Source organism: Chrysochloris asiatica, unplaced genomic scaffold (assembly GCF_000296735.1).
Source record: "Chrysochloris asiatica unplaced genomic scaffold, ChrAsi1.0 scaffold00141, whole genome shotgun sequence".
Classification (NCBI taxonomy): Eukaryota; Metazoa; Chordata; class Mammalia; order Afrosoricida; family Chrysochloridae; genus Chrysochloris; species Chrysochloris asiatica.
Genome location: NW_006408659.1, coordinates 8767969 through 8780936, shown reverse-complemented (window position 1 = coordinate 8780936; position 12968 = coordinate 8767969). Strand labels below are relative to the sequence as shown.

At 40.2% G+C, this 12968-nt stretch overlaps 1 protein-coding gene across 1 annotated transcript; it reads left to right on the top strand.

Annotated features, from left to right (window-relative positions):
* The first annotated feature begins 10199 nt into the window (after positions 1 to 10199).
* Positions 10200 to 10976, top strand: PRNP (prion protein). The gene has a single exon (XM_006870413.1). It carries the CDS (start codon positions 10230 to 10232, stop codon positions 10974 to 10976), a length of 747 nt encoding a protein of 248 aa, XP_006870475.1. The 5' UTR covers positions 10200 to 10229.
* The last annotated feature ends 1992 nt before the right edge of the window (positions 10977 to 12968 follow it).

Genomic DNA, 12968 nt, shown 5'->3' with positions numbered 1-12968 from the left:
TGTGGGGCCCACAGCTATTGAAAGAGACAAGAATCTTTCCCCAGAGCCTACAGAGAAAGAAAAACTTCTCCTAGAGCTGGCGCTCTTAATTTGGATTTCTAGTTTCTAAGCTGTGAGACCTGGTAGGGTGCTTACCACAAGGTCAGCAGTTCAAACCCACCAGCTCCTTGCAAACCCTATACATACAGCAAGGGTGAGGAACACCCTACCCACAGGCCATATGTTGTTGTTAAGTGCTATCGAGTCAGTTCTGACTCATAGTAACCCTGTGTAGGGTTTCTGAGGAGGGGCTGTTGAGCTTGAATCATAGACCTTGTGGTTCAAACCAACCTTGCAGTCCAGCTCATTAACTCACAGGGCCACACCAGGACTCCACGGGCTGTATAAGGCCCTCAGAATCATTTCGTCTGTTCCTGCCAAGGTAACTGCAGTTCCAGCCATTACATTTTGTTGGTGGTGTTAATTAAATGTTTGACGAAATATAGCAGGCTAATTTTTAAGGTGGTCATTTTGTATGGCCCTCAAATGATGTTTTTAAATTTTGGCAGAAAAAAGGCTCCCCAACCGTGCTATACAGGGCAGCAATGAGTTAGAACCAACTTGACAGTACTTAACAACAACAACAGCATGCTTTGATAGAATAAATGTCTGTTTGTTAAAAGAACCCACTTGTGATCTTTCTGTTATAGAAGCACTAGATAACTAAGATCCTGAGTATGTATACCTTTATTCCACACTCCACTGGGAACATGGTGAATTGATGCAAACCTTCTGTAAAGCAAATGGGAGATGGATAAATAAATTAGAAAGCATGACCCTGGAACACCACTCTTGAGAATTTACCTGCAAACGTAGAAACAAACAACCAAAAAAAGCCACATACAGGTACATACTCAGGGCTATGGCTCTAGAATTAAAACTAGGCTACAACCTCAGTATATAACAGCAGGACCGTAACTAAGAAAATCCTGGCACAGTAACTGAAAGGAACATGATGTAACCATCATAATTCATGGTTATGGAGCCCTTGATATATGGGAAAACAAAACTGACAAGTCAAAGTACAGGTCACTAAACTACTTCACTCATACATGTCGGCATATGTGAAAAATCTGAAAGGAAAAGCACAAGAAATATGAATGGTTTTTATTATAGTTAATTTTCAAAATATTCCACAGGTCTCAACTTCTCAAATGAAATGGATCCCTCAGTGTTGTCTGTGAGGGAAAAAAGCAGGGAGGGAGGGAAAAAGAAACCCTTTTGAGGAATCACTATATTTGCTTCTTAGAATTAAAACTGAGCTACATTTCATCTATTTCTTTGTTTTAGAACAAATTATATGAGAATGATCAGTACTTTAAATGTTTAAAATTTCTCAGCCAGATTAGGTGGTTTCTTGTTTTTGTTTGTTTCTTTTGTTGGGGATTAAACAGGTTAATTAACTGATAATACTTGATATTTTTATAGAAAATCATTTCATTCATGTTCAGATTTATAAACAGTGGTACATAAGGCTTCATTATCATTTTAAAACACTTTGACTAACATCTTTTCCTCTTAAAATATTCTATTTTTGTCTTAACTAGACAGAATTATAATTACTGTTTTATTAATTTATATATTGGGTTTTTATGTTAAAGGATCAGATCTTAGTTCTATTTTTCAATTCTAGTTTTTCTTTTTTGTTGTTTTCAGGGACTCCTGAATATATTTCAAAACAGGTTCAGCCAAGCCAAAGCACTCGGTCTCCTGGAACCACGAATCCAGCTTCACTGAAGCCACCACACACTGTATGTACCCTACAGAACCTCTTTGGTTTGTGATGGTTCAAAGTCACTGGCTCTGGCAGAGAATAAGGGTTGAGAAAGGCTGTGTTCACCAACCCCGCTGGGATCTATGTATGTCACTCACACTATTACATCATTGTTTATTGTGAAGCCAGCTCAATTCTGTTGAGAAAGAACCACAGCTTTTTCTAGCATTATGCTGCATTACATAAGGTAGCAGTTCTTTTGAAAATAATAGAAAACAAAATCAGTAATAACAATCTAACAAGCATTTCTGTTGTAAATTAATACTTACCGAGACTATCGAACTACTGGCGAACCAGTGAAAGGTTTTGTAAACTGTAGTTTTAATTTACCTAGCCCATTGCGGATCTTATTTCTTTTTCCAAGGCAACCTTGTCTGCTGTTACTTGCTGTACATTAAACATTCAAAATGTGCCTGTATCTGACCCAGTGATGGCTACCTGCATGACAACATTATCCTTGAAGGGTTTGGACAGTTGGGAGATTTTTTTTCTCAATTTGTTAAAAATCCATTTTCTCTTATTGTATTCTAATTGTTGATGCTCCAATATTGTGTGATCACTTCAAGGAAGAGCTGCCATTTCGTGAAAATCATTGTAGAATGTTGTTGAGTGTTAGGTCAGACCTAATTCTATAGCCTGGCTAAGAGTCTAAATCTCTGTGAAGCAAATATAAACTCCCAAAGCCCATCTCCAGTCACTTTCAGGCATTTAGCCTGGGATAGGTTCCAGCATTGCTGTTTGTTAGAAGTTTTCAGAGTAATTCTGATTGACAGGCAAGGTTGGGGGCCCTTTGCCCTACTTGATCTAGGGCTGAGCCTCAGGGCATCAGTGAAAGACCCTACCCCAAAATCTTTTGCAAATTTTTAAAATTATTAAAATTGTTTAAAGGTCTTTGAGCTAAAAGATTATTAATATATGGCAAATGAGTACATCTTGGCATAAGAAAGAACAGGGTGGAACTGTTTGTTCCTTGCCATTTTCCAATTAATACATTCCTGAGTGTCAGAAGTTTAGTGCTGGCCTATGGAGTTCTGGTGTGGCGCTGCAGGATAAGCACTAGACTGCTAACCACAAGGTTGGCTGTTCAAACCTGCCACCCATTTCTTGGAAACCCTATAAAGGGTCACTATGGTCAGAACCAACTTGACATTTAACAACACCATGATTATTACCTGTTGTGGCCCTGTAGGGTAAGCACTGGACTGTTCACCACAAGGTCAGTGGCTCAAACCCACTGGCCACTCCTTGGAGATTCTATACAGAGTCGCGATGAGTCAGGACTGACTCGATGACATTTTAACAGCACCACCTCATTTAGATGGAAGTCTTTGGTCACTGTGTCTGGATTCTAGGTCTGTCTCTTGGGATTATATAATTTCTGGGCAGGTTCTTACTGGCCCTGATTCTCAGCCCCTATCTGGACATTGAGATAAGGGTTAATGAGGTCATCTGTGGGTCTTTATCATCTCTGTTGTCCCCTTGCTCTGTCGCTCTGCTCACGTTACCAGGTTTGTTGTAGCTTTATCATGCACGTTAGCATCTTAGCAAGAACAGTGCCTTCTGGATTCTTTTCTTTCTTCACTCTATACCCTTAGCATCATTTTACTATGTCCATTAAAAATGTTCTTTGAATTACTACTGACATTCAGAAATTGACTTTATGGATTATTGGTTAGTGAATTGGTGGTTTTCACATCCATAAATATGGTATGTCATTCTCTTTCTTAAAGTCTTCCTTGTATTTCTCAGCAAAATTTTATTACTTTCCTCATAAAAGCCCTACTATTAAATATTTTCATGTTTTTTATCATTATGAATGTAATTTTTTTCTCCACTAAATCTTCTAAGTAATTATAGCTCACTGGGAAATCACTGATTTTTAAAAATAGACACATCAATTTTAAAAACTCCCCAAATGAGATCACTTATTCATTCTAATAAATTTTGGGGGTGATTTTCCTGAATTACCTAGACAGAAAACCGTACCTGTCTAGAACTTCCAGAAAAATCTAAAATAATAACAGCTATAGATTACATACCACATTAAGAAAACATGTTTCATCTTTCAATTAAGATAGGGTATAATCTGCCGGTTTATGCTCATGTAAAGGGACTATCTTTCCAATTCTATTTAAACGTTCTTTCTTTTTTGAACAACTGAGACTTTTAAACATCAGTAATGGCTGTTAGTTTTCATTGAAAATTTTTCAGTGTTATAGAGAATTGAATGGGTTGGCTCTTTTTTCTCTTTAATCTATCAGTGTATTGATTTCCTCAATTTGAACCCGCATTATACTCCCAAAGGAATCATTGTGTGCTCACAGTATATTCATCTTTTAGTAAACTGTTAACATTGGTTTGGTGGTATTTTCTGTTGGGATTGGTATTCCTCATGCTGGAGGCTGCTTAGCAGCGTGGCTAAGGATGCAAGCCTAGCATTCTGATACCTGGGTTTGAACCTTGACCTCTCATTACCTTGCATATAAATCCCACTTCTTAGTTGAAGGTACCCAAATGTTTGTTTGAATTCCAGATTCTTGTAAGAGTTGCCTAAATTAATATACTGACTTGAGTGTCACATAGATGTGGCAAACTTAACATATCCAAACTAAAACTCTTAGCTTTGTTTCCCAGGGGACAGCTCTCCACAATTTTCCCTATTTCAGTAGATAGCAGCTGAACCCTCCACCTGGTGATGAAAAACATAAACCTCAGAAACACTCACTCCTCCACCCAATCAGCAAGTCTAATTCCTTCTGCAAAATGCATCTCATTTATTTACATCTCATTAACTGCCAAGTCACCATCATCCTGTGACAGTGTCCTAATTCCTTCTGCAAAACACATCTCATTTATTCACATCTCATTAACTGTACCATCACTGTCCCAGGCCAAGTCATCTTCATCCTGTGACAGTTTCCTAGTTCATCTCCACATTGCCTTCTTGCCCCACTAAAAATTTTTCTTGACAAAATGGAGTGATTATATTTTCAAGCAATCCTATCATCTTACTCTCCAACTAACCCTTTAATGGTTCCCCACTGAATTCAAAATAAAATTGAAACTTTGACAATCTAGAGCCCATGAGATCCATATGATAATAACCTTATCCATTCTCCAATCTCATCATTCTATTTAACCTCTGTTTTATAAAGCCCTAGACACATGATCTGTTTGGTCCTCAGACTCTCCCTAAATATCTTATTCACCATTGTATCCTCAGCTCTTAGCACAATGTCTAGAACATAGAACAATATTTGTTTATCAATTTGTGATTGTAAGGTACATATTACATTACAATATGTAATGTTTTAGCAGCTTTTGTCCCTCCATTTCTTCCATAGTTATTGGTCAATTCAAGTTTTCTTCTTCTTTTGAAACTGGCACATAACAGTAATTCCATAAATTATTGTTGAATGAATTAATTCATAAGTCAGTTTACATTTTAATAGAAAAGTAATAATTCATTATCTTTTTAAAGCCATCTCTCTTTCCATAGTTGTTACCAGTTTCTCATTTCTAATATAAAGCAGCTGTGTTTTCTGGTGATTTGTGTGTGCATATACTACATTTTACAATCACTAGCTTTTGATTTAATTTAGAAATTCCACATTTTTCTGGACTTTAGATACTGAAATCTGCATTCATCTCTTATTTATTTCTTCATAACTGCAACAGTTTATTTTGAAACTTTTTTCTTCTTTTTTTGAACTGAATAATCAAATAACTTGTTTTCATTTTTTTTGTTCAATAATATAGGCATTGTTAAGGCTATGAATTATCCTCAAATGAAGCTTTGTCCATATTTCAAATAAGTTGTTTTCCCAGAGTTCTGTAGTTATAGCTTTGATGTACCATTTTACCTAGGAGATGCAATTTGATTGAGTTTTTTATGTATATCTATGTATATGGTAGCATAGTGATTACGAATCGGGCTGCGAACCTTAAGGTCAGTGGTTCGAAACTACCAGCCGCTCCACGGTAGAAAGATCAGGCTTTCTACTCCCGTAAAGATTTACACCCTCGGAAACCCTGTACAGGGTCGCTATGGGTCGGAACCGACTTGACGGCACTTAACAACAACAACAATGTATATGTTGCTGTTAAGTGCTATTGAGTTGGTTCCAACCCATATATATATAATTCAAACATTTGTTATTATTAGTTTCTAGCTTTGTTGCACTGCAGAAAAAATATTCTTTTGGATTTGAGATTTCCTTTATAACCCAATGGTGGATAACTGTTTTTGTTTGTTTGGGGATTTTGTTGTTGTTTATAAATCAGGTGTAGAGGGCTAAATTAGTAACACACATCTGTTCTTGTCATCATCACTGTGCTATGCAAAACCCTCCCTCCCCAACTGTTTTTCGGGCCTATCCATGTTGCTGTGCCTTCATCTTTTATATCTAATCCATTGCCTAGTGCTTCATGATGTTCATGCATCCCATTTTGCTCTCTTTTTTTCCTGGTGGAAGACATACCCAGCCCTCACCCCTTGGGTTCCACTCTATAAATATTGCTCTAATGAACATCTTCTATGTCTTTATGAACCTGTATGGAGGTTTCTTTAGGTGTGTACCTAGGAGCAGATCTCTCCGAGTCTTGATTTGACTGGATAGGGCCTGGTTGCTTTCCAGGATAGTTGCACCCCTTGCACCCCTCTGATAGCCATCTGGTTTTCTAGATCCCCACACTCTTATCCTAATAGGGTAGCAAAAAAAAAAAAAAAATAGAAGTTGGCTAAAGCCAAGAGGGCTCAAACTGCTGACCTTGTGGTTCACAGTCCAGTGCTTATCCTATACAGCCACCGTGCTCCCCATAATAAGTATTAGAGTTCCAGTTTTATTTTTGTCACACTTTCCATACTTTAAAGTTTTAGCTCCAATTGTGAATGGTAACTTCTGAACTATCTTTTTCTTACTAGTTGTCACTGACATGGAGACATGCTTAGGTTTTTTCAGGCTGATCTTGTATCACACAACCTTACTGAACGCTAGTATTGGTTCTCACATGTCCTCTGGTGATTCCGTTAGATTCTCAGGAAGATGATCATAGTAATTAAAAACAAAAGAGCAGCTTGAGCTTTTTCCTTCCGGTTACCGTGTGTATTACTTCTTTTGTATGTGACATTAGATAAGACCATCGATCCTGTCTGTGAAGGTGGGCTTCCTTGGCTGATTCCTGCTTTCCAAGGGGATACACTTAAAGCTTATCCATTAAGTATTTTGTTATATAGCCTTTGTCAAATTAGGGAAATGCCCTTCTATTTCTAATTTGTTAAGATTATATTCTTAAATAACTTAGTTGATCTTTATCAAATCTTGAAATATCCTGTACATTCATAAATATGGCTTTCTCTCAATTTCTGTTTCAGTTTAATTATTCCTTGTACTTTATGATAATATATTTTTTCACACTTCATCATTTAGCATTTACTTTGTATGTCTGTGAGTCAGTCACCAGAAATTCTAGGCAATGGGGATGCTGTTGAGAACAAAACAAAACCCCTGCCCTTGAAAGCGCTTACATACAGTGGAGGAATTAGCAGTATTGTTGTTGCTGTTGTTGTTGTTGAATCAGTTCCAACTCCTAACAACCTTGTGTATAACAAAACGAAACACTGCCAGCCCTGTGCCAGCCTCATGATTTCTGTGTTTGAGCCCATTGTTGCAAGTATGCAATAAATAGTCATAGGTACTCCAGAGAAAAAGGAAGCAGGGTTGAAGGGATAGGATAGAGGATTGAGTGGTGTGAAAAGACCCCTCTGAGGTAACATTTGAGCAGATTTGAGCCTTGTGCATGGTTAGAGGGAGAGCCTTCTAGACAGGAAGAAGAGAATGCTGGTCTCATTTGAGGAACATGTAGGGCTTCATGGGTTTGGTCAAGTCTTTGGGTTTTGTCCTAAGTATAAAGGGAACACCATTTGGGATATTGGAGCAAGGGAAGTGGCCTGCTGTGGTCTGCATATTGAAAGGTTGATGCAGGCTGCTGACAGGAGACCAGTGGGAACAAGGAGAGATGCAGGTAGGCCAGTTGGGAAGCTGTTGAAGGCATCAGACAAGAAATGATAACAACTAATATCTGGAAAGGTAAGAAACTGCGAGTTTGAGGATTGATTTTTAAGGTCAAGCTGATAACTTCAATGTGTATTGTGACAGAGAGAAAATTCTACAACTCCAGGGTTGGCTGGGTAGCTCACTGGGGTGAATGAAAAACTTGCTGACATTAATTAAAACCCTTCAGATTAAGAGTCAGTGGCTAAGGTAATAGTTATCCCTTAGTTCAGTTTCCTGAGGTGTTTGAGCAAAGTGTGTAGTGCATGGACCCCGAGGTTGGGCCCTATGAGAACATGGAGAATTGCTTAGGGAACCAAAGAGCTAGAAGATGTGGGGTGCAAGAATGAGACTACACAGCCTGTCCCAGGAGCTGGACCCTCTGACTCCTACCCAAAAAAGCCTCTAGAAACCCTACCTGGGCAGGGTCTGAGTAGATTTAATTCTGTTTGTCATTTTCAAATCTATCTGAATTTACTCTTGGTAAGCTTTCTTATTTAAAGATAATCCCAGTGCTGGGGTGAGACTAACAAACATGTTACAAGTTTTTTAGGTCTTAGGGCACATCCTTGAAAACCCTATACAGGGTCATAATGAATCAGAAATGACTCACCAGCGCTTAACAACAATGATGATGTTTTAAGCATATTGTTTAACTAAAGGAACATATCTTTGATCTCCACCCTTGAAACTGAGCACCCAGGATTGCTGAGATCAGTAATCTGAAAGGAAGAAACCCTCCTAACATAGTGGCTAAGCACTGATTGACTAACCAGAAGGTCAGTGATTCAAACTCACCAGCCACTCCATGGGAGAAAGATAAGGCAGTCTGATTCTGTAAAGACTTACAGCCTCAGTTCTACTCTGTCTTATAGACTCTGTAAGTCAGAGATACAATGAGGAATCTAACTGGAAAAGCTCTGGTGGCACAGTGGTTAAGTGCTCAGCTGCTAAATGAAAAGTAAGCTGTTCAAACACACCAGCTACTCCACCTGCTGCTGGCAATACTACAGCCTTAGATATGCCATAGGTTAGGTCTCCCTTGTCCTCTAGGGTCACCCTGAGTTGGGATCATTCCTAGGGCCTTGAGAGTCTGAAAGGACATTTCTAATGAAATGAATGTAGATTCTGCAAAGGGGCTTAAACTTATCAGCCAGGGTTTTTTGTGGTGGTAGTTTTTATTCCCTAACTGATGTTAACCTACGTATAAGGAATGCTTCTTTTGTACCAAACAGTAGAGAAAAAATAAGTCACTCCAACAGTAAATGCTGAACTAAGACTCATTCTTGAGCTGAATGACTGCAGATCTTATGAACATAACCTTTACAGATGATAGATAGAAAAATAGACATAAGACAGATAGAAATCTGGATTGAAAATCCTAGATGCTTCCTGCTTTCAATAAAATGGCACTGAGAATTCTTTGGAGGAAATCACTCTTGGCCTTTTTATGTTCAGGAGATGTTCATTGCTTAACTTAACAAATATCTCTTCTGTGCCTGCTCTGTGCCAGCCCCTGAGGCCAGAGTAGCAAACAAGAGAGACTCAGTCCCTGCTTACATTCCTGCAGAGTTTGAAAGAAGACGTTAGACATAAACTGCACAATTATTTAATCGCTGTTGTGCCCAGTTAGACAATAAAACCTCAGTTAAGGCGGTCTTCCTGACTAGACATTCAGCTCACCAGACATTGTGGGCCATACTTGGCCTCAAGTTACTCAAAAGGGCCACACCAGGGCCCCTCTTTTATGGAAATAGTCCCCACAATAGCTGACATAGCAACAGCAGCCGTGGTCTTACTGTCACCCCAGCCACAAATGACTGCTCAGGTGCCAAGAAATTAGGTCCATATTGGTGGGTCCCAGACTCTTCTTAGCATAGGAGCGCCATGTCTGGCAGGAGTGGGTATCTTCTGTAAGAACAGGTCTAGCTTCCCAAGGCCCCACAAGGATGGGCCATCTACAAGAACCACTACTCCATAGAAGCTCAGCTATGACAAACCCACCAGGTGTCTATAGTTTGTCACAGGCTCACCATGAATCACAATTGGCTTCGTTTTCTTTGGTTTCTTGTTTATTGCCAACAGTGTTGGTGGCATCCCACCATTATCAGGTTTCCAGGGAACAAGGCTAGAGATTCACCTAAGGCCAAATCAGTCCTTAGAGAAGGGGCAAAGAGTTTTGTTTTTCTTAGTCTTACTTTTGTTGTAAGTGCTGCCAAGGGCAGGTACAGAGTGTGATGAGCACAGTGACTGAGGAGCCAATGCCATCCCTGGTCACTCATGCATTCACTGTGCACAATGTGAAATGGTGCCCAGAGAGGTTTGGAACACTGACAGCCTCTTCATTTTTCAGACCAGTCATCATGGTGAAGAGTGGCTTGGGCTGCTGGATCCTGCTTCTCTTCATGGCCACCTGGAGTGACGTGGGCCTCTGCAAAAAGCGACCGAAGCCCGGAGGAGGATGGAACACTGGGGGGAGCCGATACCCAGGGCAGGGGAGTCCTGGAGGCAACCGCTATCCACCCCAAGGAGGTGGAGGCTGGGGACAGCCTCATGGAGGTGGCTGGGGACAGCCCCATGGTGGCGGTGGCTGGGGACAACCCCATGGTGGTGGTGGCTGGGGTCAAGGTGGCTCCCACAATCAGTGGAACAAGCCCAATAAGCCAAAAACCAATATGAAGCACATGGCAGGGGCTGCCGCAGCTGGAGCAGTAGTGGGGGGCCTTGGGGGATACATGCTAGGGAGTGCCATGAGCAGGCCTCCCATGCATTTTGGTAACGACTACGAGGACCGCTACTACCGTGAAAACATGAACCGTTACCCCAACCAAGTATACTACCGACCCGTGGATCAGTACAACAACCAGAACAACTTCGTGCACGACTGTATCAACATCACCGTCAAGCAGCACACGACCACCACCACCACCAAAGGGGAGAACTTCACTGAGACCGACATAAAGATCATGGAGCGCGTGGTCGAGCAAATGTGCATTACCCAGTACGAGAAAGCATCCCTGGAATACCATAGAGGATCTAGTGTGGTCCTCTTCTCCTCCCCTCCTGTCATCCTCCTCATCTCCTTCCTCATTTTCCTTATAGTGGGATGAGCAAAGTCTCCCCATTGTCACCATCTTGCTAACCTTTCACCTGGTGGGGAGGGGGTATCAACCTGCTGGCCTGTTAGCAATGGTATTTCATACTTGCTTATCTCCTTGTCACCCATGAGTTCCTGACCTGGGCACTGATGGCACAGTGGGGACTGGGGCGTGGGTCCAGGATGTTATTTCTTCGAGCTCTGGATTGAATCCTTCCTAGGAGGCAGAGCTGATGCAGGACTGGTCAGAGAATGACAGTAAATGTTTCTTTGCTAATCTAGGATTTCATTTTTTTATTTTTTCTCTAGTACAATAGGATGTGGCTAGAGCAAATCTAGCCATCATCACATGCCTTTGCCTAAATATTTCCAGTTCCCTCCCCAGCATCAACCCAGCACATAAATGCCCCATCTTAGCAGTGATGTCATAGCAATTTGGAGAAATTTCTCATCCATTTTAAGACAGCCTCACAGTATCTCAAGCAGCATTTTTGCCAGATCCGGAAGGAGGCCACGTGATACTCAAAAACAAAATGAGAAATCCTTCTATCTAGGTTGTGGGCTCAGCCTGTTGGAGATCAGGTACCCTGGGCCTACAGAATGGTTGATGGTGCTTTTGCATTTCACAGCACAGCCACCTTTGCATCAGGAAGTAAGCATACCAGGGACATGTGTACGGAACTGGAAAAAAGTCAACATTTAGGACAAGTGCTCAGAGAGTGAATCTCATTTTTCTGACCTACCTGTGGCATTCTATTCTTTAGTTAATAGAATAAACTATAGATAATTATGACATCAAAACCTAAATTGCATTCTGGATACTGAAGGCAAGCCTTTGTTCATTGCTATGTAAACCTGAAGCCTAGAGAGTGGACCATAGAGGAAGCTGCAACTGGACAAGCCTGGTTCTCATCGAAGATGTGTAATGAAGAAAACAGGTAGGGTGTACACATTGTTGTCACATAATTGTCAGAAATCAAAATTAGACCAATTCTTTTTAGTTTCTGTAATTGGCTTTTGAAATCAAAGAATAGGGAGAGAACCCCTTCCACCCACCCCACCTCACCCCCAAAAGCTTAGGATTTAGGTTGGAGATGACATAGGTATGATCTACTCAAATTGGAAAAACAATTGCTGTCCATGCTACTTAAGGCAAAATTAATCTCGTAATTGTTCAATATTGTCACTTAGTGAATCTGTATTACTATTCTGCAATGTTATTGGCTTGCACTATGTGGGTGTTGTATGTTTTTAAAAAAAACGTGTATATAGCTATTGCATATGGTAAACTTAGAAGTTTTGTTTAGATCAGTTAAACTTCTGAAGTATCTAATGTATTAACTTTTTGTAAGATACTGAATACTGAATATGTGGGAACCCCTTCTGCACAGTTCTTGGGTTCACAATGTGCACTGAATCGTTTTATAGAAGAATCTAAAATATACACCATTCATTGGTCTTTGAACGTGCATGTACTCAATATTTTCTATATTTGTAACATTGCATGTACTTATTTTGATGTATAGAGACTTTCCAAATGTTTAATATAACTAAAAATAAACGAGAGCTAAAATGAGTATTATCTGGGCAATTAGCAGTGCTTTTCTCAGGATGGCCTTGGAAGCTAATCTGAGCAAAGTGACCCTCTCAGTCCTCATACTTTGGGTGATGGTCCATGTTTCCTGGATCTGTTCCTGATCTTACCCTCCTTCTTACTTCCCAGTCACATACCAGTTTATTTCTGCTGCCTTTCCCTTTACCCACATGTATGTATCTAAATGTGTCTACAAAAAAGAACTCTGCCATAGGGTTTTCTTGGTTGAATATTTCTATAAAGAGATCCCCAGACTTTTCTTCCACTAACCCCACTTCTTGTTGCCAAGTACCTTTGAGTCAGTTCCAACTCACAGTGACCCTGTTTACAGTTTCCAAGGTAGGTTTGAACCACTGACCTTGCTGTACTTATTCTACAATGCCACACCAGGACTCCTAACCACCAACTTTT

What these genes read in the sequence shown, in the direction of transcription:
- PRNP (XM_006870413.1), top strand. Translation starts at nt 10,230, where the DNA reads ATGGTGAAGAGTGGCTTGGGCTGCTGGATCCTGCTTCTCTTCATGGCC.